Genomic DNA, 23753 nt, shown 5'->3' with positions numbered 1-23753 from the left:
CGAGGCCAAATGCAGGACACGACAAGGTGTTGAGGGCACCAGAGGGAGCACTGACAGGCGGCGTTAGTTAAATGCTGGTTTTGGCGCGATGATGTCTGCGTGACGGGCGCGGAACGACCCTCCCTGGTGAGTGCCGGAAGGCAACTGCTCAAAAGCGTGGCGCGAACCTCCGCCAAAACGCGTGGAGCGCAGTAAATCAGCCACGACCAGTTATGGACTTAGTTATTAATTTGAGATATACAATAATTATTCTACAATGGTATACAATTCTTATATTGCTTTACTATCTCTAAAATTGTTATTTATTTGGTTTATGGAAATAATTGAAAATTACAAATTTATCACACACTAGCGCATTGCCACACCTGGCCGAGTGCTTCGGTCGGCTTGCCGTTCGTCGCGGCGCACATCACGCACGGGTGTGTTCGTTGCACACACAATTCGAGTAAGTGTTGTTGGGACATAACAGCCTGTGCAATCCTGAGGGAGCACCGGGGGCTGGCGTCATGCCTACCTAGGTACACATTCCGGTTAAGATTTTTCGCAATATAATGTACGTGTGCAAGTCGTTTAACATAATTTTTTAAATACTTTAAATGTATATTTCTTCGATAAATCATACATTTAGAGTATTTTTTTAAATTGTTTATTTTATTATATATTTTTTTCTTGTACGATTTCTTTTAGGTTGGTGTTACTGTTTATTGATTTTTACGTGTTGGCAAACGTGGTTATATTTGATTTTTCGGTGACTGTTTCGTTTTTGGGGTTATAATGACGATGAATTCAAACGTAGTGATGGAATTTCCAGCGGAGGACTTTAAGGAATGAATTAATAAACTTCAAATTTGAATCTCGGGCATTTGTTGCCTTACATATTGAAACAAACATGGGCCTTTCTTGAAAATTTATTATTTGTTAATGCCCTTTGTAATTACGTGGTAAGTTCAAATTCGAGAGTACAGTTATTTGTAAATAACTAGAACAGCTGACAAAACGTGTTACTCATGCCCTGTTTATTTTGTTTCAAGTTCGTTTAGTTGTATATGGTTTTTTCGTTGACTAGAGTTAATTGTTTAATTGACGAACATATATATATATATATATATATATATATATATATATATATATATATATATATATATATATATAATTACATATATATTGCCTGAATATCTAGCAGAAGGAATCTCCTATCTCGTCTCTTGATTCTAAGAAACTCGGTAGTAGGCAAGTAGTAATTAACAAATAGAAAATTTAGATTGAAAAAATTTAAGGTTGCTACGATGAAAACACTTCGCACATAGATATAACCTAAGAATATAAAATAATTGTATATTATGACGTACTAATTGTAGTGATATTGCTGCTGCAGATATGTATGTGTAACTGCTACAATATATTTATATTTTAGCTGCTTATAGGAAAAAAATAGAATTTTGAAATGTTTTGTTTTTATTGCTGAAGACTTTACTTTTTTTAACTTAATTACAGCTTTTGAGTATCCCGTCTGGTTTCTGAGAAAATACAGTCACAGTTAAAATTAGGTAGTTTGTACAACCATGCAGTTGCTTGCCATGTTGTGCTTTAATATCTAACCGAGACTGTTTGTAAGGGAGAGATCCCTCTTCCTGTTGTCGCTGCCCTACTAATGTCTTGATTTTAACTGCATTTTGATCCTATGGTTGTCTCAATCACAATGTGTGTTTCATAACAGGTGCAAAATATAACTTTTTTGGTAGTTGCAGCTAGTATCAAGAAACAGTTTGCAATGAGAGATATCCCCCGACACTTGTCACTGCCTTTCTGATATGTTTAGGATAGTAGCCTCCCCAGGAAGAAGTATAAATATTATTATCTTGGAACCATTTTGATTACATGACACCTGTGGAAATCCATGATTCATGCCGGATGCAGAAACAGTCTCAGCTACTCTATTTAAGCACAACGTGGGAGTAAACATTTCCATAATTATTTTGTGCCATTGACTTTTATTTGCCACATCCCTTGGGAATGGGGAATTTTTGGGTAGGCTGTATTTTGGACTACGGACACCAGGGATTTGTTTCATGAACATCCATCTTGCTGAACGGGAATATTATGTATGAAATAAATAAAATAAATTTAATATAAAATAAATTTTGCTTTTTGTTAACTGAATGTGATGAATGTCTTGCTTGACATTCAGGCAGCTACACCAGAAAAATTGTGACACCAAACCATGACATACTTGGCTAATTGTTCACAACCACTGGCTCAACTGACTCCATATCGTCAGAATCTTCAGAGGATCCTTAGGAATATAGCATAGCCGAGGCTGTTAACAAAACAGGGATTTTAATTTTGTAGGTTATGGCTGTGTCGTAGACCGTTTTCCTTCCTAATCTGTTTTCCACCTTAATCTTGAAGTCTTGGAATGGAAAACAAATTAGGGTGGAAGCTAGTCTTGCCCCTGACATCTGTCTTTTGATAAACACACACAGCCACGCTCTATTCCTAAGGATCTGTGGAGAACCACAACAAAGCGAAAATGGTTAAAATGTTTTTATATCAATACATTCAGCATCGAATAACTTAGGAGAAAGTTAGTTAAGAATTTATTTTTGATCTTCAAACAGTATATTTCATCCATTGCACCAATATGTGGTCATATAAAAATTAGTTTTATTCAAGATTTAAGATGTGTTTAGAAGATTTACAATAAGTTGAATGAATAGTTATGAAGGAAGGAAGTTTTGAATGTTTTTATTACACCTCTAATTTTTTAATCCCTTACAGTAATAGTTGGTCTCATCAAAAAAATTTAATGCATAGAGTTTTAGATATGTTTAGGATTTTTACAATAAATTATAATGTATTTGATAGTAGACAAGAGTTGTCTGAAAAGTTTCCGACCTCAGCATGATGATGGCAGTACTCCTGAACAAAAATTGGGGAATCTATTTGTCTTTCAGCCATTTTAGACGTGCAGTTGTTTTGGAACTATCGTTTGCGTGAGTCGATGTGCATGTTTTTGTGAAAATGGAAAATTGAGTATCGAGTTATCATTAAATACTAGGTTTTGAAAGGAAATACGGTTATTAAAATTATAGACGAGTTGGACACTGTGTACATGAACTCTGCCCCTTCATTTAATACAGTGATATTTTTGCTACCTGAACTGGGTGACGATGAACATTTGGGCAGCTGAATTTAAACTGGCCGTACCAGCTTGGGTCACAATAAACATTTGGGCAGCTGAATGTAAATGTGGTTGTACCAGCTTGGGTCACGATGAACATTTGGATCAGCCAAAAACTGCAACCACTGACGATAACATTGCTCTAGTTCACCAAATGGAGCTAGACAACTGTCAAATTAAGGTTTAGAGAGATAGCAGAGGTTATGAACTGGTTTGTCCCATTGAATCAAAATTTAGGCATGAGAAAGCTGTGTGCGTGCTGGGTACCACGTTTGCTCTCCAGACCAAAAACGTGTTTGAATTAACATTTCCAGTGTTTTGTTGGCGCAGTTTAAGCATAATAAATCAGAGTTTTGGTGCCAATTAATTACTGGTGATGAAACTTGAATTTACCATTACACCCTGGAAACAAAAAATACAGTCATAACAGTCAATAGATACTGTTCCTTCGGCTGGGAAAAAGATGGTATCTTGTCTGGGATAGTCATGGAGCTGTCTTAATCGATTATCTTGAAAAAGGAAAAACCATGGAAATGACAGTACCATACTACCCATCATTACTAGAAAAGCTGAAGGCATAAATTGGAGAAAAACTGTCACATTCGCAGAACGTAAAGCTTTCTTCACCAAAAAAATGTACTGACTCACACCTCAACTGTTGCCATGGTGAAAATCCACAAATTGTGGTTTGAAATGCTTGATCACCCTCTTTACTCAACCAGATCTAGACCCCAAGTAATTTTTTTTTGTTCCCTAGGCTAAAAGTTATGCTCGAAGAAAAGAGATTTCTTAGTATTTAGAATGTTTAAAATAAAAGAGAATAGATTAAAAAGTGTACATTGTATGTTTATAGTAATTTTTATTTCAACCCTTGTTTTTTCCACTCCTTGCAGTAATGGTTGGTTGTACAAAAAAAATTATTTCAGACTAAAGTTGTAGATAATATTTAGAAGTTTTAAAGTGCTTAAGAACAAATTTGATAGTGTTCATGTTTTGAAAAATATTAGGTATTTTTTATTTATAGGCCTACATCTGTATATCTACTATCTTATTAAAAATTGTTTTGGACAAAAGTTTTTGATAATATTCATAAGGTTTATGAAGAATTTGAATGGATTTAATGTTATGCTATCAAGGGAGTTATGTAATTTTTTATCTTCCAATCCCTGTTTTTTTCCTTCCCTTGGTAATAACACATCTTTTTTGAGACAAAGGTTTTTTGCTATTACTCTAATGAGATATAATAGCTTCATATGGGTGAAATTGTTTTCATTTGAAGGGAGTTATAGTGATTTTTCTGTTTCTAAAAAAACCTTCCCTATTTCTGCCCCTTTGGTTGGATATTGCCCATTAACGAACTTGACCGAGATTTGGTTTTATGGTCTATATGCCATGAAATAATTATGTAAAAAATTTTTGGAAGTCGCACCATGGTAAAGGCTACAATTGGTATTTGGTAGTCTTTCTTAGAAATGTACCTTATTTTATATTCGTCATCATTGTTTTTTTAAGTGTTACTTGACACTACTGATAACAGTGGATGTTGTGTTTCACATATTGCAATATTTTGCTATTGTTGCAGAATCTTTGGCTCCATCTTCCGTGACTTCCATTGCACTCAAAATTAACAGAGCTACCCAGTAAAATGTCTAACATTAGAAGGCCTGATCTTGCTCGCATCCACAAAAGCATGGGGGAAACTTCGTCTGCATTCCCTTCGCACCCACAGTGTCCATCTCCTATGACGGACCTTGCAGCTAACTTGAGCGGCACCTCCTTGCTGGGTACACCTCAGAGACAAACACTCTGTGACCAGGAGAACACTCCGAGATGCCGTGGTGAGTCGCAACTTTCTCTTGTTTAGTCATATCGAACTGCTGGGCACAATTTGGTTAATGTTCACAATTTGGCTCCTGTATTAATCACTTAATTAAGGATGCTCTTGCCTTTTTAAATATTGGTTGTATTACAGCATCATTCTTCGTGCAAATTTTTTGTGCTTTTGGCTGGATTCACAATTATGTTTAAGTTAAAAATAAACAATAAGATGTAATGTGACACACATAAGCTTGATATGTGCATTTCAACTAGACCTATTATAATCACTTGAAGTAACCTCAAGTATTAATGTATTTGTTGGAAAACTCGTCAATTCCTAGCTTTCTTGTTTTACATTTTATGGGTCTTACAGACCATGTAAACTTTTCAGACCATCATTATGTCGAGCTATAAGTTTATGTAAATAGCTTATGTACTTGTTACATTTAATTTGTTATGTGAAGTCATTGTAATTACAAACGTATATTACTACATGTTTCATTACTAATCAAGCACAAAATAAGTTGTTTGATTATTTATTTTTTTGTTTCTACACAACTCACTTAAATAATTAAACATTTTCAGGAGTTGTGTTATGTTTAACATTTTAAATTTTACTCACAGCAGAAGTGGCGCAGCACATCTTGAGCCATTGATTTATTTTTCAGTGCTCTGGTTTCCCCCATCAATTCATTCCATCACTTCTCCATCCCACCATTTCACTCAGCATCTGTCTCTAATGACTCAATGTCTATGAGAACGTAAAAATTGAGGTAATTCCATCAATCTCTCCATGTTCTCACAATCTGACATGCACCAAAGCAGACAGGATTGAGCTGTTAGGCAGTTTCACTTTTCACTTTTCCTGCATCAGTCATGATTCATGAATTTCCACGGGTATCGTGTCGCTAAGTTGGATCCAAGATAGTCTCTTTCTATTTATATTTCTTCCTGGGGAGGCTACGATCCTGAACAATAGAAGTTTGCAGCTCACTCATGCACATTAAGGAAAAAGACCGAGATTTTCCAACTCTTTATCATAAGTAACAGTTTTCAAGTAATTTGTGATAGATTATGACAGATATTGTGTCCTTACAAAAAATAGTACACATAAATGTAAATAAAATTATTAATTTGGCGTAAAAAAAGTGTGACATTTTCTGAAAGTCACACCACTTTCTTTGAAACCTACCTAAATTGCCATGGTCACAGCATTGGGTTTTGTTCAGTTAACAGAAAACTATTGTAAAGTTCTGCACGAGAGAGACCACCTGACCATTGCGCTATTTTGTAGGTTTTAAGCGCAGACCACCTTGCCCTTGAACCCTGTGAAACACTTTAAATTGAAAAGTTATGAGAATCAAAGGTCGGGACTTTTTCACTGGAACTCTAGAATCACACTTCAGGTAAAGATCTCCTTCTTCTCCCTTCATTACTGAAACAACCATACTATCCAAGTGGTTCTGCTGGGGCAGGTCTTGCTGATTTGCAATTAAATTGAGCTGATTTTTAGTAATTTTTAACTGTTCCATGTTAAAATTGTGTGGCATTCGGTAATAATTTGAATGTAAGGGTTTATATATTTTTAATTGGTTTCTATCTCGGCTCGACAGAAAATCGAGTACTTCTTGCTGTGTTCCGGCGGCTGACAGCGAGTCGCTCCGGTTCCTCCAGCGAAACTGAGCGGTCTAGGGGTGGGGGAAGGGGAGAGGACTAGTCCGCATTTACATAAACGGGCTGTCTTGAGCCCCTTGTCGGGTGGGGTCCCCTCTACCCAGGGGAGAGGTGGAGGTTTTGCCACCGTCTCGAGGAGACCTTGCCCTGCCACACGGTCCCCCATCCCCCCCCCCCCCCCTCCAACTTCTTCGTCGAGCGAGCCCTCGCGACTCAAGACAAGGCCCGAGTTGCTCCGAACACGTGCCCGCCAGCTCCCTCGTCGGTTACACCGCCATTCACCGGCGCAGCGCATGCGAGGCATGAATGGCTCGTTTCAGCTCCTGGAGGAGCTAGGGGGGAGCGGGAAATCGGTCTGGCATCTCGACAAATAAAATTCAATCCCTGCAAGCCTTGCCTCCGCTTTTTCCTTCTATATCCTCGAAATGTCTCTTTTTGTTCCTTGTTTACTCATTGTTTTTCGTGCGTCGTCTCGTCTGGGTTCGTGGTCCCAAGGTCTGGGGGTGCAGTGGCCCTCCGACTCTTGCCCCAATGGAAACACTGGTTTTAATAACAGAGTGCTTAATATCGTTCGCAACACTTGTTTCCTTTACGAAAGAACGCTTTCGCATTAGGCTAGTAAGGTGTACAACAGACAAACTCAGTATATCTGAGCGCACCGCTGCAGGTTGAGGAGATAGGATACGAGGATTCTGCTACCATATTTTATTCCGTGACGTCTGTGAGTGTTGCAGATTCGCTCAAAATTTATTTTAAATATTATTCTTCATTCCCCCCTCCCTTCCTAACTCATTTTTCAGTTGTTTTTCCTTACCGAGGCTACGGTTATTGAGAGGTTAGATATCTCGCCTTCCACCGTGGCGAACCGAGTTCGTTTACCGACGATATGGGAAACATGGCGGACGTTGCTGTGCACAGGTGGGCTTATCGGGATACCCCCTTCCCCCGTCATTATTTACGTCAATAATCCATTAGCCTCTTATCTCATGTCATAATCTCTAATGATAGTAGCGGCGACGAGACGTTTATCTCAATATATTAATTCCATGATAACCCTCCCCCCTTCCAAACCCAAAAATATTTTTGAAAAATATGCGCTATCAAACTGAATTTTCGGAAGTCCAGGGAATGCCTCAGAACTCCACGATCGATCGCTTGTAAGATTGTTAAAAAAAAAAATAATTGGTTGTCTGTAAAGTCGGTTTACGGACGATAGTTTAACGTGACGTCATAACAAAAAATTGATGAAATGATTGCATACTTTTTAAAATTGAATCATTTATATTGAATTATCACTATTTTGTATGGATACAAAGGAGTGAAATGAAATCTACAAATTAATTGATAAATTTACTTTTATTTGCACTCGTTAATTCAAATATGTTTATTACTTTAACGAAGAAATTAGTTAAACTATAACTTTTATACATGTTTGCTATTTAACTTCTTCCAATCTGTGTTATTCTGGTAAGGATTGGACGATGATAGGAAAAGTAGGAAACGAATGGGATTGTTTCAAGTTTAATGTGCCTCGAAAAAGTCAAATCGATGGTTGTTCCTATCGAGTGGAAGAGAGATAGATGCGGCGCAAGCGTACAATGAGCGTAACGGGACACAGCGTCACGGGACAATGTTCGCAACGGGACACTTTTTCGTGGGTGAAGCCGGCGTTCATCGATTTATTAGACGTCACGTCAAAAAAAAGAAGATGCTTTCCAAACGATGTAGGTACTTTACTTGCAAAGCTTTTGACCCTAGAATTTATCGAATAAAATGTAAGACATTTCTCAAGTGTAGATTCAAAGAGAGCTCGTCCGACAGAGAACCAGCTGCAGCGGTGTGTTGTAGCGGTTTGCACCGCGCCCAATGCGTCAGACGTCAAGTGTTTGTAGCGTGCTGGGGAAGTGGGGTGCAAATATTTACCATTTGAGGAGTGTTTGCCCCGCCGCCTCGCTGTACTTCTGGTGCGCTATCTCATTAGCGCTCTGGCATATGGATGCATGTCAAGGTTTCACCAAGAGCTGCACGTGTCGCTTATCTTTTTTTTTTAATGTCGCCTCCAACACATGCAGTTTCCAGCCCGAGCAAGACGCTATAACACTAGTCCGGATGGTTTGTGTTCGAATACTGCTCCATCCATCATTTCGGTTCCCCGAAATCACTCCAGGAAAATGCTGAATTGGTTCCATCCTTACGTGAGCACCACATACAATGACCGATTTCTACCCCAGGTGACGAGATTCTACAAGTGTACCCATGTTTTAAGTGGCTATTAATTCATGCACGTTAACCGCAAGGCACTAATCTTTTAATTGGCCGGGATCCGGCCGAAGAAATTATGTAATTTTTTGGATCGTCGTGTTTGATACTTAGCACGTAATCTGGTGCCGAACAGCGAATAATTAGATCCAGTGCAGCTTGGTAGTGTAAGATATCGGTAAAAGTGGGAAACCAGTGATTTTTAGCCACTGTAGTAATCAGTGCACTTTTCAACGGTGCAAGTGGATGTTGTCACTGGTTGGCATTGAATTTCTCTAACCTAAACTTTTTTTAAGTGTGTTATCAACGTCCGTGTTGTTTTTAATTCGTTCACGTTTCAGTATATCTACCCTAGGGGCTTCAATTGGTTCAGAAATAATGGGTCGTAGTTAAGTCGCCTGCTAAGTAGAATTCCAAGCCACTAATATCATTTTCTTCGCGTGTGATCCACTTCCCTGTTTGGTGGAGCATTTTCGTTTCGGGTCCCACAACAGGTCGGGCTAGTCTGGTGGGTCGAGGGGGTAAGCTGTCCCCTCGGTAGTCGTTGAAGACATTGCCAGGGGGTAGTTACGACTCTCGCTTACGTGAGACGAATTACGCGCACTCCAGATAGTTTTAAACGCACTTTATAAAAAATTCACTGCTAAAAGCATTAAATTTGTTTCGAAAATAATGCTGAACTCCCTCCCCCCTTCTCCCGGATGACTTAAGCGTGAACATTCTAAGGCAGAGCAATTATATTATAAAACAAATGTTTAGAATACTTTCAACAAACTTTAAAAAAAAAAAAACACGTTATATTGTTTGCTAGGTCTGGAAACATTCGTAGCGGAACAATGCGAAACGAGAATGGATGTTGACATTGTCTGGTGCTAAAAGGTTTGTTCCCAGAAATTTATGGGTCATTGCTATACATGGATTCGGTCGATAACTTTTTCCTTCAGAACCTTTTTGCGTTTCTCCTCAAAAACATATTATTAATAGCATTGAACACTATTCCAGACCCATAATCTGAAATCATCACCCAAAATACACTTTAAAAATATAGTCAGTGATTGACGAAAACGTCGAAACGAGAGTTACAAATATGATACGTAGTATTGCTTTAGTTGTGGAAGGGGAAATAATTAATAGAAACGTAGCTTAAACTTGGTTGGTTTATATTTCATCAGTAAAATGGTAAGGTCAATGCCATTAATTCAGAGAAAATTATTTCCTGAACTTGGGCTTCCATGCCGAATGTGCATGTGGTACGCCAGAGAAAATGGACCATATCACTTTGCTTGAAGGCTGTCACAGTGGGGGTGGGGGTTTTCGTATCTTACTACTCACCCTGGGTATTGGGATATAGTACAAGACCGGCCATTGTTTTTTTTTCTTAAGTATTAGCTTGTCCTTAATCCGTTAATATTTTCTAAAGTAAGTATTTAATAACTTGGCTTCACTCCTATACAAATACACGCATAACTTGGTGGGCTCCTTAAAGCCTCGAAGTTGAGAGCTGCACGATAAAAATACTACCAAAATTAATTTTAATTCCTTGCGTCCAGACTCTTTAATTACTTCTTTAGATGGGTCGGCTAAATATAATTTGGTATCCTGAGATAAAAGTCGTATCCGGTTTCCTGAATACTACCGAATGTGAAAATCCAAAAGCCCGCCTATCTGTTTGGACGGGGTTCTGTAATTTGGATGGAGTAATAAATATAATTTATACGATCCGGATAGACGCCCTATCACACACAGCATTTTGGCGTGCGGTAAGCTTGCGGAGGGACTTGAATTAGATTTGATGTGCAAGCTTGCCACATGAAGCTTGTTTCAAGGCAAGTTTGGTAATGACACAGAGTTGTGTTCGTAAGCTTGCAGTAAGCCTGAATGAGGCCAGCCAAGTTAACTTGCTATGGTAACCTTAAATCAAGCTTGTAACCTTGAGTCAAACTTGTTCTAGGTTTATTCAAGCTTGTAAGCTTGCAGAAAACTGGATCTGTGGGGGACTAGTAAGCCTGATAAAGCTTGCAGGCTTTCAGAAGCATAATTGCTGCAACCTTAAGGAGGTGGGTTACTAACGTAAATATGCCATCTTGGTTTCAACAGTTTTTTTGCCATAACAATTTATCGTTCGTTATTCAAAATTTGGCTTGGTTAAGGCATAGTATGTAATTTAATACAATGCCGTAAGTTAATTGTGACTGGCTGATGTAGATAGTTTTCCTTGTGTAGTTATTGGCGTTTAGAATTTTATTTATTTTTAGGTGTAAGTACAACTGTAATAATGTCAATAGACGCTTTGTTATGGGCTTTGTAAACGAAGCATTGTTAACGAAGGCAAAATTTCAGTATTAAATAATAAATTGTTTATACCAATTGGACAGTTTGTAGGTCGGCTGTGGAACGTTCTTTTTTTTTTTTTTTTTAATTTTTTTAATCCAATGTTGGCAGTTTGTAGGTTGGCTGTGGAACGTTCGTTTTTTTTAATGCAGTCAGGGTCTTATATTATTCAGTTTGACTTGATACGAATTTACTTTAATAGCTAAAAAATTAATGATTGAGCGATAGTAGCACTATCACTGTTTACGAAACTATACATTTATTTAATGAGAAACAGTTATCTATAGTACCTAAAAAATTATGTCAAATAACTGGAAATCTTAAACATTTAAAATGGACCTAAGATGGGAACTACGATGACCATTTTTTTTCTGTTATTAAATCAAGAAAAAGCGGCAAACTTTTTTTTAAATTTTTTACATTCATTAATTAACGTTCTGCAAATTGCATATATTAAGAATTAATGCAGTCAAGATGAAACCATCGCAGTTTCTTGATTGTCAAATTCACACGTTCCAAGTTCGTCTTATAAAAAAGAGTTCGTGTTAAGGCGACAGTTTGTTTCGTCATTTCGCTTATCTCATCCCTGCGGCGATGTTTAAAACATGGCGAGCATTGTTGATTGGTTGTGAGAATTTCCCCCCCCCCCCCCCCCCCCCCCCCCCGGAGACGTCCTCTCGGACAGTTTCGCGAGCCCCGCTTTGTGCGCGCGACACTGGGTAAACAAGCTACGTAATGAAGTGTCTTCGCCGGTGATTGACAGCAAGTCAACCCTCGGTGTTGCGTTACCGCGCCAGGCAGGTCCCCGCGGAGTAAGGACCGTTACACTTACGTCCCCCGGTCGCTAGTTCCGGTCAGTCTGTACTACATATATATATATTTTTTTCTCCCCTCCTTTCGGTTTACCTGGTCTGTTCTTAGTCCCTCGCCGCCGAGAGACTAGAACCGATTCCTCCGCGCCCCTCTTGCACCTTCCCGTTCCTGCCCTGGAAAACCTGCAGCTCTCCCTTCCACCCGGGGTTTGTATCTGTTGATAAGGGAGAGCTCTTTTCCTTTATGTCTCTACCTAGCCGAGGGATCGCAGCGGTGCGATTTTCCCTTTTCAGAGCGCGCGGCCTGATAATTCTTTAGCGCGTGCTCCCCTCGTCGGCGACGACCCGGTCCTGCGCCGGTCGGGGGTTTAGAACAAAGCCGCCGGCAGCCAGGCCGTGTCCGCGCCCCGAGGGGCGAATGTCGTTGCAGACAGGCCTGGTGCGGGCGCCGTCGGAACCGTAGCGCCAGCCATCGCCTCCCGCAGTGTGGCGACTCGCTTCCAAGCTTCTAGCCACGTCCAAGGCGACTATTTCAGTGACGTTTTGGTTAATCTTGCAGTTGCCATCTTCAGGGTAGCAGTTACCTACCGTAACTGTTTCTGTCGACCTTGCAGTCGCCATCTTTACACTGTAAATGCTAGTTCGAGATGGTGACTACAAGGTTCTAGCCGCGTTGAAGACCAAGAGTTTACTGACGTTTCGGTCGACCTTGCAGTCGCTATCTTCAGGGTCGCAGTTACATTCTGTAACTGTATCCGGCGAACTTGCAGTCGCCATCTTGAGGGTAGCAGATAGTTTCCTACTGTAACTGCTATCTTAAAGATGGCGACTTCAGGGTCGACCAACAGTCGGTTTTATCTTCGTCTTCGACACGGTTAGAACCCACAAGCCAAGCCACTTCAGACAGTGGTCGCGAAAACGTGCGATACTTTAGGGCGATCGTGTTCGATACCCGGTGGTGGAGTCACCGCCTGTATTTTCCGCAAGTGGGGCGGACGTTGCCTTGAGCCGGCGGTGTTTCTTCAGGGTGCTTCACACACACATACACACACATTTATTCCTTCCATCTATGCTCGACTCTCATGTCGTCAACCCTCGTTGTCTTTAATGAATCCGATGTTGTCGAGACGTTAAGCACTAATTCATCGACATCATCATATAAATCTATGAAGAGTTTCGACGGAGAAAGTGTTTGATAGTGGACACAGTTACGAAATCAGGAACCAACTACAAAATACACTTTTATGGTTTTACAGCTATCTTCACAATTATTTGCGAATAAAAATGGACAAATCACAACCGTGGAATTTGGCATGATTATTTTCCATACTAATTAATTTTCGTATTAATTGACAAGTAATATATATTTTTTAAACCGAGATTAAAAACTTAAGAAATGTTGGTTCATAATTGTGTAACTGCGCCCATCTCATGACTAATCCATCGACATAAAGTTACTATAAAATTTTTATTTATTAATTAAGTTAAGCGCGGGTCTTCTGAATATCACCTTTGTATACAGTCTCGCAAAAAAAAAAAAAAAAACTCCAAACGTAACCCCGACGTTCACCCATTTCAGTTAAGGTTGAAACGAATATGAAACAGGTCTCCTGCACATAAGGCGACCAGCAATGTCGCCGCAAAGTTTTAGCCAGTATTATTGAGCTCACTCGAAGTCCAGTACTAACTTATATATTTTCCAAACGAGATAGTTGTTCCTTTCCGCTCAGCATGTTTTGAGATCCAACCTCTGGGACAGTGTTCATCTTTTGGAGCTTGCTGCAACCTCCCCACATGGAGCTAGCAGCAGGCGGTGAGTATTCAACCCTTTGCCCTGTGCTTGCATACCCTACTCGCCCCTTACTCCTCACCCCCTTGCCAACACACACGCGCCCACCATGCAAAGCTTACACAATAGACGAGAGAGTGCATTTTTGGATGGGGGCGAATATCAAACGCACTTCCACGCGTTACCACACCTTTCATTTTCTTTGTTCCTTATGAACAATGAAACACGGATATAGACCAAATAAAAAAGCGTTCTTGAAAATTATAGGGCTAACATGTTCCCTAAAAACCGTTAGGTACTCATCCGAAATTTGCATTGGCGCTGCAAGTTAACCTCCCGCATGTCCACTACTGAACGAGGCAAACATCCCATGTTTTTTTTTTATTTACGGAGAAGTAAACACATCTAAATGAAATTTCCATTGTATTTTAGTCTAGCGTGTGTTTTTTTTGCATATCCCACTTATAGAATTATCTACATGTTCTTAATCTATTTGTTTTGTTGTTTAACCAGGGTGGCCACTCACCGGGAAAACCGGGAAAACCGGGATTTATCAGGGAAATCACGTTGATCGGGAATTATCAGGGAATTTTTTTAATAACCGGGAATTTTTTGTGTCATGTATATTTCCGCAGAGCTGCCAACCATTACGGATTTTCCGTAATTATTACGGATTTAACACAATATTACGGAATTACGGAACATCGCTGGTTTATTACGGAAACGAGGCTTTGTGCTGCTGGGTAACGGAAAAAAATTCCGTTTCTGGTGTGCGTATTTCGTGAACGCAGTTCGAATACATAACGTGGTTGCACAGATAACTGAACTGATAAATGTGCGCATGTACTGTCGAAATAAGTAGATTAATTGTTGTGTTTTGTAATAGAAATGGTACGGTATTACGTCCGTTGTACGATACAACTAGTACATATTCTCGGTCTTTTCGTTTGTTAGCTACTTACATCACGATAATTTTTGTACGGTACTTTGGCTAACCTGTCTTGTGTTATTTACTTTCTTGAAAGCCATTTTTTTTTTCATCAAAGTGTTTTTGTCGTGTGTACAGACGTGAAACCTGTTTAATATGTTGTTCGATAGTGTTGTGTTCTTCAGTGCCGGTTGTAGAAATGAAGCGTGTGACAGAACAATGTGTATCTGGGGCAAAACAAAAAAAGAACGTTATTCCTCAGAACTTTCGACCAAACTATTTAAAAGAATGGCCATGCTTGTCATCTTCAAATGTTTTGGAACGCCACGCTTTTTGTAATGTATGCACGTGTGACTTTTTGATTGCGCATGGTGGAAGGGATGACTGAGGACGGCATATTTAATCAAAGAAACATGCAGAACATTTTAAAGCCGTGACGAGCAATAAATCTATATCGTCGTTTTTCGCTACATCTGAAGAAACGAAGGTAACAAACGCAGAGTTATTGTTTACAAGTTTTTTGGTAGAACAATTTACCGATAGCAGTAGCCGATCATTCGGGTAATTTGTATAGAGCTGTTTCCGGACTCAAAAATTGCACAGAAATACAGCTGTGCGAGAGCAAAAACATCTGCCTTAGTGGAGTATATAGCTGGTGAAACTAAATTGAAACTGTTGAATCTTTAGTAAGTGGACCATTTGCTTTAGCTACAGATGGGAGTACTGATTGTAATGTAGTGAAGATTTATTTATCCATTAGTTGTTTCATTTTTAAATCAAACACAAGGTAAAATTTGCACTGTACTGTTATCCCTTGTTGAGAGTACTAAGACTAAGAATATTTCACAACTAGAAATGTTACATTTCAAAAATGAATTAAAGAACAGTTATCAAAAGTTGCGTGAAAAAATGTTTGAGCGCTCGCCACTGAAATACCCCATTACATAAAACAAAACACAGACTGCAGGTCATTGAACGGGACACTATAATGTAAAGTGACATATTTAAAATGTATTTGTTATTTAACGAACTTCCGTATGTATATAATGAAGAAAATACAGCAGGGTGCTAAAATATGAGTAATCTCTTTCTATAATATTATATTTTTTATGAAAAGTATGTTTTTTTGTAATTGTAAATATCAGGGAATTTTTGAATTTTTAATCAGGGAAATCAGGGAAAAATCAGGGAATATTTTTGGTGACTGTGAGTGGCCACCATGTTAACCATTCCCTGTTTGTCCTCAATACTTGCCCTATCGGTTCGTAGAGCTATAGGTTTCCTGTGACGACGAAAGCTCTGCGATTATCACCAATCTATCATTCGTCTACGAGTGCAATATTTGTTGATGTGAAATAGTTTAGATTGCTTTCAATGACCAGCATTGTAAAACAAAGTCGGCAATTTTTTTTCAAATGGTGTTTTAGTGCTTAGTCATACACACTATGAAATGGTGTATGAGATGTTCTGTTTGATTCAAGAAATTGAAGAGAGAATAGGCTGGCTATGGGAATGATGGAGGCGGTTTTTTTTATTTCTTCCAGAAAATTGCCAAAATAAGTGAATTAAAAAATAGTCAGTGGAATTTTGAAACTTAGGTAGGTCAGGGAAAGTCGGTGATACGTCAGGAAAATTTTATCACAGATTTGTGTGGACATCCTGTGTAAGTTAACTGCTAGCGCCATCGCGGTGACGAGAAATTTCGGATGTGTACCTATACTCCTCAGTGAACATCGGCGCTGTTGGTAGGAAAAAAAAACTTATAGTGATCACGGTGGACGGAGTGTGCGCACGGGCGTGGTCGCAAAGAGGAGGACCGATTGTACGCGAACCACGTGCTGCCTCGGGAGGCCATGCGCAGTTCCGTCACGCCAACCTCTTCCTCTCTTCGGGTTCCGCCACATCCGGCGACGAGCGGGCGCTCACCTCGAAGAACAACACATGGCGCCGGGGGGGGGGGGGGGGGGGGGGGGGGGGGGGGGGGGGCAGTGCCCTTTGGCTGTCAAAGCCGGTGCGAGGCGTGATTCGCAGGAACGCGCGAAGTCCTTCAGCGGCCGAATACTCTCTGAACACGGCTTCTGGGCCCAGCGATGTATGGAGGCGTTCCAGACCCGTTCCGGCCATTCTCATTACGATTGTACCATAAGGTCTCTCGAATTCACTCCAGCAAAATGGTAGGATGTGTCCTTACAATAAGTGATGGACGATTTCTTCCCCGACGTCCACGTTTCTGTATCGTTTGTTAACATCTCTGAAACACCTCGCTGTCGACGTAGTTTTAAGGGCCTCGGTGTGCAGAGCTTCAGAGGAAACCACGCGATTTGTGAAATGTTCAAGATACCCAAGTGGGGTCTGTTTACGAAAAGCATTTAAGAATACGACGAGGGTGGACGAGTAGTACGGTTGTCGTATTTGGTTTTTAATCTATTTTGAGGGAAGTGAAATGGCTTTAAAAAAAATCGCGTGTTTTCAGATAAATTTTTAGACATGGCACTCTCGGTACAGATTCTTGAAAGCAATCAAAGGACTTGCATTGTACCTTTATCTTCATTTCTACGACATCTAATGCCATGGTCACTGCTCCCCCTGACTAGGCGGGCACTCCTTAAACGAGTTTTCTAGTCACATTTAGTGAGCAAACTACTGATACAATCACTTGAAAACTACTGTATGTAGGGTGCCAAGATTTATTTTCGTATAACTAAAAACTACCAATATCTGAGCTATCGATGAAAATGTTTTTATTACACTTGTGACCGATGCCACGGTAACCTCGGGAACCAAGGGTGCAAGGGATTTAATGTTGATTATTGAAAAGTATGAAATTAAAGCTAAAAGAAAGTTTGCCAACTTATCTTTATCTCTAGAAATTTATGACTTTTAAATTACTTAGTTTTGGTTGTATAAATACATATATTTTCTTTCCCTGATTGTTTGCATCAACAGACTATGACATCAAATACTACAATAATATCAGGTAGCCTACATGCAGTAAGCTTTTGTCAACCTTTAATTAATTCCAATATGCGTGTCGTTAAGCAATAGTGCTGACTTTATGTACCTAGAGACATTAATTTTAATTTTGTTAATCCTTAATATTAAACTACTAGACGACGGGCTTGCTGTATATCGCGTGTACGGGGAGGGGAGGGTGCCATCATCGCTCGTGGGAAAAAATGCCACGACGACACAAACCACCACGAACTTGAAGTATGGCGAAGGAGAAAGTATGAAAATATTTGGGAAGAGTATCGGGGGAAGTAAATTCCTGTTAATAGGTACCTCAAAAGTAACGTAAATCGAATATTCCTCGTTCCAACCGGAGTGGTGTGGGCTGAACGAATGCCTCGGAAGCACATCAGATTGAATGTGGGTCGATTTTCCAGTGTCTCGAAAAATCGGTGGCTAAGACTTCCCCCTCCCCCTCAAAACCAAAGGTGTCCGAAGGTGCCCGAAATCTTCGGGTGCACTTCAAAATGAAATAAAAATAATTTTTCGTATTTTCGATAATTTGGGGCTCAGGCCCTCGTGGGGGAAGATCCAGGAAAAAAAGGGGGGGGGGGTATTACATTGCCCTTATGGAGAAAACAAATACACGGTGTTTCCCCCCCCCCCATAATAGTCCGGTAAAATTAGATTAAAAAATAAGGTTTTATAGATAATTATCTGATCTACAATTTTTGTCTGGGCTAATTTTATGATAAAACTAACAGTTTAGCTGAAAATCGCGAAAAACCCGTTTTTGTGACCTTTGACCCCGAGTATTTTTTTTCCAGGTGTCCGATCGATGAGGACTTTTCGCATTTAATTTATAATGGTGTTTTGAACAATCCTACCAATTTTCAGCTGGGTGCGAATTTTTGTAACCTCGGATGTCTAAATTTACCGGGCTATAAAAAGACAAAAAAAAGATTGTTCTTTGACCTTCTGTCCTTCCCTCCCCCCTAATTGGGGGCGGGGGTACACAAAGCCTTAAACCAATCCAACCCATGAGTCCTTTCGAATGAGGAGGGGATTCGCCCCCTCCCATTTCCCTTTGAGGGTTTATAAGGTGGCCAAAAGCATCCGTATACCGCGAAATGCGTTTTGGGTATGATTTTCAGTATTTCGGATAATGAGGGAGGGATCGAAAGGTGGCCATAAGCATCCGGCAGAAGCCAAATCCAATGTACAGAATTTTCTTCGTAGCCCCAAACTTCGGGGAACGACGTAAAAAAAAAATGCGAAAGAAAAAATATATTCCAAGTTCTTATACCGGGTGCGGTAATTATTGTAAGTCAAATTCTCACCTTTGAGGTGTTGCCCCTCCCACCCCCTTAATTGTAGGAGGTTTCCACAGAGATTTTATACAGACCAACCCATGAGCACTTTTAAAAGAACGGGGACTTGCCCTCCTTCCCCTCCCCCCCCCCCCACGTTTCTAATTTCCCTGGGACGAGTTTGAATTACGAGCGAAACGTTCTTAAATGAGTATGATACGCTCCAAAGAGAAAAAAACTCCAACTCTGCTCAACAAACAGTTTCATGCCCAACCCGCCATGACCTGGAGCCCTTTAAAACACTTAGGAGGTAGTTTCCTAAATTAATTTGCTTCTAATATTTCGAGTCTTTGTACTTGATTTTTTAAAAATAAATTCATTGTATATATCCGTTTTTGTTTATAACACGGCCTTTTCTATTAAACAAATCCTTTTCTATGTACTGAAAGCATGAAATCAGCTGTACATTCTAACTGGCATTGTCTAGTACTGCAACACATTTTTCAGGTAAATTTGGCAGTAATTCAATTTTCACCCGTATTGAAAAGTTTTCCAAATTCATAACGTGGTAGTCTTCAGCATTCGGAACAAAGCCTTCGTCTCCACCCACATGCACAAAAATTAACCGTGGACCTTTCTCAATGGATTCTGTGACGCCTATTTCCGTATCTGACTGCTGTGTAGCATAAACACAAGTTTCGTCAACATAAACTACGGTTATGCCAGCCTTACGAAATCCACTTATTTGTTCAAGATAGCGCCCTCTCCAAGCAGCTATTTCTAACTTTTCAATCAAAATCTTTTTCTTTGATCGACACTTTTTCCAGCGGAATCCTAGCTTCTTCAACAAGTTTCGCAAGCATTCCCTCCTACACTTCAAAACTCCGTCTTCTTGCAAAGCCTTATTCAACTTATTTAATGTGGGAACATATTTTCTTAGTATAAAACGCGCGAATTTTTCGCCGCACAGCAGCACATGTAAAATCGTCTACTTCGATTATTTTCCTCTGCTCTGTTTTCCTATCCGTCGGTGTCCAAAAAGTCAAACTGGTTACTCTTTGCCTTACCATCTGCTAGCATTCGTTCTGACTGTTGATATTTAGACACCTGTTGCAGCAGTGGTTTCAGGGTCATTGCACGTCAATTTAAACGAGTTTTTTTTTTTTTTACTGAAATGTGTTGCAACATTGTAGACTATCTCACGAGCTTGTCCTCGCAGTGGCGTGCCAGATTTAATACGCGATTTAAATCGCGACGTAGAAGCCATAGCGTAGATAGGTTCGTGTACTTAACGACTGTCACATAGCCGAGCGCAATCTGTGTTGTCAGCCAGGAAGCGGCTGCGTTACTAATCGCCTTCCCTACTCGACGCTCTCGTCACGTAGTCACCCAGAGGAGCTTGGTATCAGCTTTGAATATATATACTGTATAGAAGTCGCGAGTGGATAGGATTTACTCTACGTTTTTCAGAAGCGTATGAAGAGCAGCTTGGGAACTTCACCGCTGCAGTGCGCTGCCGTAACGCCCTGTATCGTCTTAGTTGTTATGTACACGTTAGAGCGCAGCACTGTCGCCTGCTGTCATTCCCCGCATCCCCCATCTATCATTCACTGCAGCTCAAGGTCGTTCAGCGGGAGGGGGAAGGGGTGTTTGAAGAGTTCGACACTTGTCCGCTAGGGACCACCACAAGTCGATGCCCTAGAGATGGTGGCGATTGCGGCGGTGAATTCACCAACTACCTCAAAACCGTATTAGAAATTTTAACCTGGGCTGGCGACTTATATACAGTATGTATATTCAAAGGATCAGGTTCTTTTGCTTCTTGTCGCACTTGCAGCAGCGGCAGTGAGCTGACGTAATTGAAATGCGCTGAAAACTACCGGCACAGCAGCCAGGTTGGCAACACTGTCGATGTGCGGAACGGGGCGGCCGGCGGAGCGAGGCGAACGGGCGACCGGACCAGCTGTTGGCCGGGGGCACGCGCCGGGAGTCGCCCCCGCTGTAACGTTCCCCAGCACGTGCTGCGCGTCACGCCCCGGCGACGCTTCCTGCGCGACGTCGCGCGTCGCTGCCCCTCCCCCCACCCCCAACCCCCACCCTCATTTTGCGCTCGTTACTACCAGAGCTGTCAGGGTCCGGGGCTCGTTTCCCCTCTCATTACGTCAATCTCCAATATCTTCAGTCACCTCCTTATGCCAGGATACCTTTTGAAGTAAAATTTCTTTGGGCGCGTTGGGAGTAAAATTTCAAGGTCGAATTTCAATGCAACGTTTTCGTGAAACAGTATTTTGAAACGTTTCTGACGCGAAAAGAACGGAGACTAGGTTGCGAACGGTGCCGAGAACTTGTCGGACGCCGACGCCTGAGCGGGCTCCACGTGGTGGCGTGTGGCTCAGGTTGAACCCTGCCATGCTGTAGGGATAGGCGGGTCGCGCCGGTTGGAACCCGCTTGCGCCTGACGCCACCCTGACCAGGGCAGAGGGCAACACAACGGGGTTTGAGATTATTTTACACCACGCCACTGGCCATCTTCGCAAGAAAATGGTGTTCTTTATAGTACGTATTATTTGAATAAGGTACTTCTGTATATTAGCATTGTTAAACAGTGTTTTATGAGTATTGTTTTAGCAGTGTAACTAAATATTTTTTGCTGGTATGATATTTTTCACGCTTTAGTTTGACAGGGTAATTATTTGTCACGTATTTTTATTTGATTAACTATATCACGCACACAATATATGAGCCCGCGAGCGTGCAAATGTGTTGAGTCCAACTAAGATTAAGCTAGTTTCAAAAAAAGTTTAAATAAATGCCGTGTTTACAATAATAATTGTTTTTTATTCTCACTTTGTGGCAATATAGTTATAATGTAAAGAATTACTGAGAGGAAGTACCGTGCCGTTTAGTTTTCGCGTCGCATTCATTCGACGGCAGAACATTATCAATGCCTATGAATACATTGCAGTAGGTCTATGTAGCCTATTGGCAAAATCTGGTTCACTATAACTCAATGATAAGGTGATATTTGCAGAACTACAAAATCAGTGTGGAGAAGTGCTCAATCACATCTAATCTATACATAATATAAAATTAAACTAAAAGCTAATTTATTACAATCAATCCTAGCTTTGGTATTTACTAAAAAGTTTCCTTTATGGCTTGAGTACTTCAACAGCGAGTAATATTTATTGTTAATTAATCAATATTGATCAATAATAATTGATATCCTGATCTGTTATTTTGAAGTAGGTAATAATTTTGTTAATTCATGTTTATTTATTTCTATTTGGAACAAATTAATAATTACAAAAAATTAGTATTCTTAAATACTTGTAAAATAAATGAAAGCCAAAATTCCCGCACTATGTTATCTTGTTATTAAGTTGTATAAATGGTTTTGCTTGATAATACTAAGTAATATTATGTGGTTGAGAATAAAATTTATCAAAGTTGAGTTACTTTTAAAATGTTTATAAATTTTAGTTAGAATTATTTTCGTACTATAGTTTGGGTTCTGAAAATTTTAATATAACATTAGTATGATTATTTCAACAGCTATAGAAATTGCTATTTATTGTTAATTAATCATTTTTGATTGATCAATAATTATTGTTATTTTGAAATGAGTAATAATTTTGTTAATGTTTATTTAGAAAAAAATGGTCTTTCTCTCTTTTCTCTCGCTGCCGTTTTACCCCTTCTTACGATATAGTTAAGAGTCTAGGTTTGAATTGCCAAAGAAGTGTGTCACATGTACTGAGTTATACGCGCTCTTTTTTTTTAATACAGTCTGTAAATCATGCTCTTTGTTTATGCTAGGCTTTAAACATAAATTGGCCTTCAAGATTCTGAAAACCACTTAAACACTCATCAGAAACAATTACACATGGGACATTACATGTCAGATCAACACACTTTGAATTAAAATTTTACCTCACCATTTTAGAACTTCTTCAAATTTTGTATAGTGGTAGTATGTACTAAGAATAAGAAAAATATTAAATTTTAATTTTTTTATCTCTAACGGTTTCCAAAATACAGCTATGTAAAGTTTTCAAAAAAGCGCTCAAAACCCTGGACGAGCGTTTTTGAAATTGCTCTAGAAGCTGTTCTAATTAAGCTAGAAAGGTGGGAGTGGTGTCAATTTACTCCATTTTTAATGGGCTTTCTTATGAAATATAACACCATAGGTTGTCATAAAAATTTTTTTTCTAAACTTAAAATCAAAATTTTGATTTTGAATAAAACAAAAAGTGCGTCCCAAAAGATTTTGAAAAAATTCTTAAAAGTAGGTTGTACTTATGGGAAGCATGTGTCAAAATTTCAAAATGGGCATGCAATGGGTTCAATAGGTAAAAAATATTTGAAATGAGAGTTGATTTCTAAAATCAGTACGGTTTATGTAGTGTATGGTAGTATTAATTGTTTGTACATGAACAAATAGGCATTCCATTTACTTACTGAGTACAAATTTACTTGTTACTTGACATTGCCTGAGTTATTTTTAGTGTCTCTTCAGCTGTAAGTGTATAAATCCTTCCAGTAGGAGTTGTAGGATCAACTTTGCAGAGGACGTCCGTTACTGATATCCACAACACATCAGGCTTCCTTGGATATGAAAATGAAGCTGCCGGTCCAGGAGGGTGTAAAAATGTTACTTTTAATTCATCATCTTCTTCCTTCTTCTCCAAAACATAAGCAA

General features: G+C 39.7%; 1 protein-coding gene across 2 annotated transcripts in view; it reads left to right on the top strand.

The window, feature by feature from the left end:
* The first annotated feature begins 700 nt into the window (after nucleotides 1–700).
* The window catches only part of LOC134530669 (M-phase inducer phosphatase-like), a 157398-nt gene continuing 134345 nt past the window's right edge, over nucleotides 701–23753 (top strand). The window contains exons 1-2 of one of the 2 annotated variants that reach the window (XM_063365715.1): nucleotides 701–941; nucleotides 4764–5019. In XM_063365715.1, coding sequence (XP_063221785.1) covers nucleotides 4827–5019 — 193 coding nt within the window. In that variant the 5' untranslated portion in view covers nucleotides 701–941; nucleotides 4764–4826. The remainder of the gene's footprint in view (nucleotides 942–4763; nucleotides 5020–23753) is intronic. The other variant, XM_063365719.1, reaches the window with a different exon arrangement.

The sequence above is a fragment of the Bacillus rossius genome, chromosome 3, assembly GCF_032445375.1.
Source record: "Bacillus rossius redtenbacheri isolate Brsri chromosome 3, Brsri_v3, whole genome shotgun sequence".
Classification (NCBI taxonomy): Eukaryota; Metazoa; Arthropoda; class Insecta; order Phasmatodea; family Bacillidae; genus Bacillus; species Bacillus rossius.
This window is presented reverse-complemented; position numbering and strand designations above follow the sequence as displayed.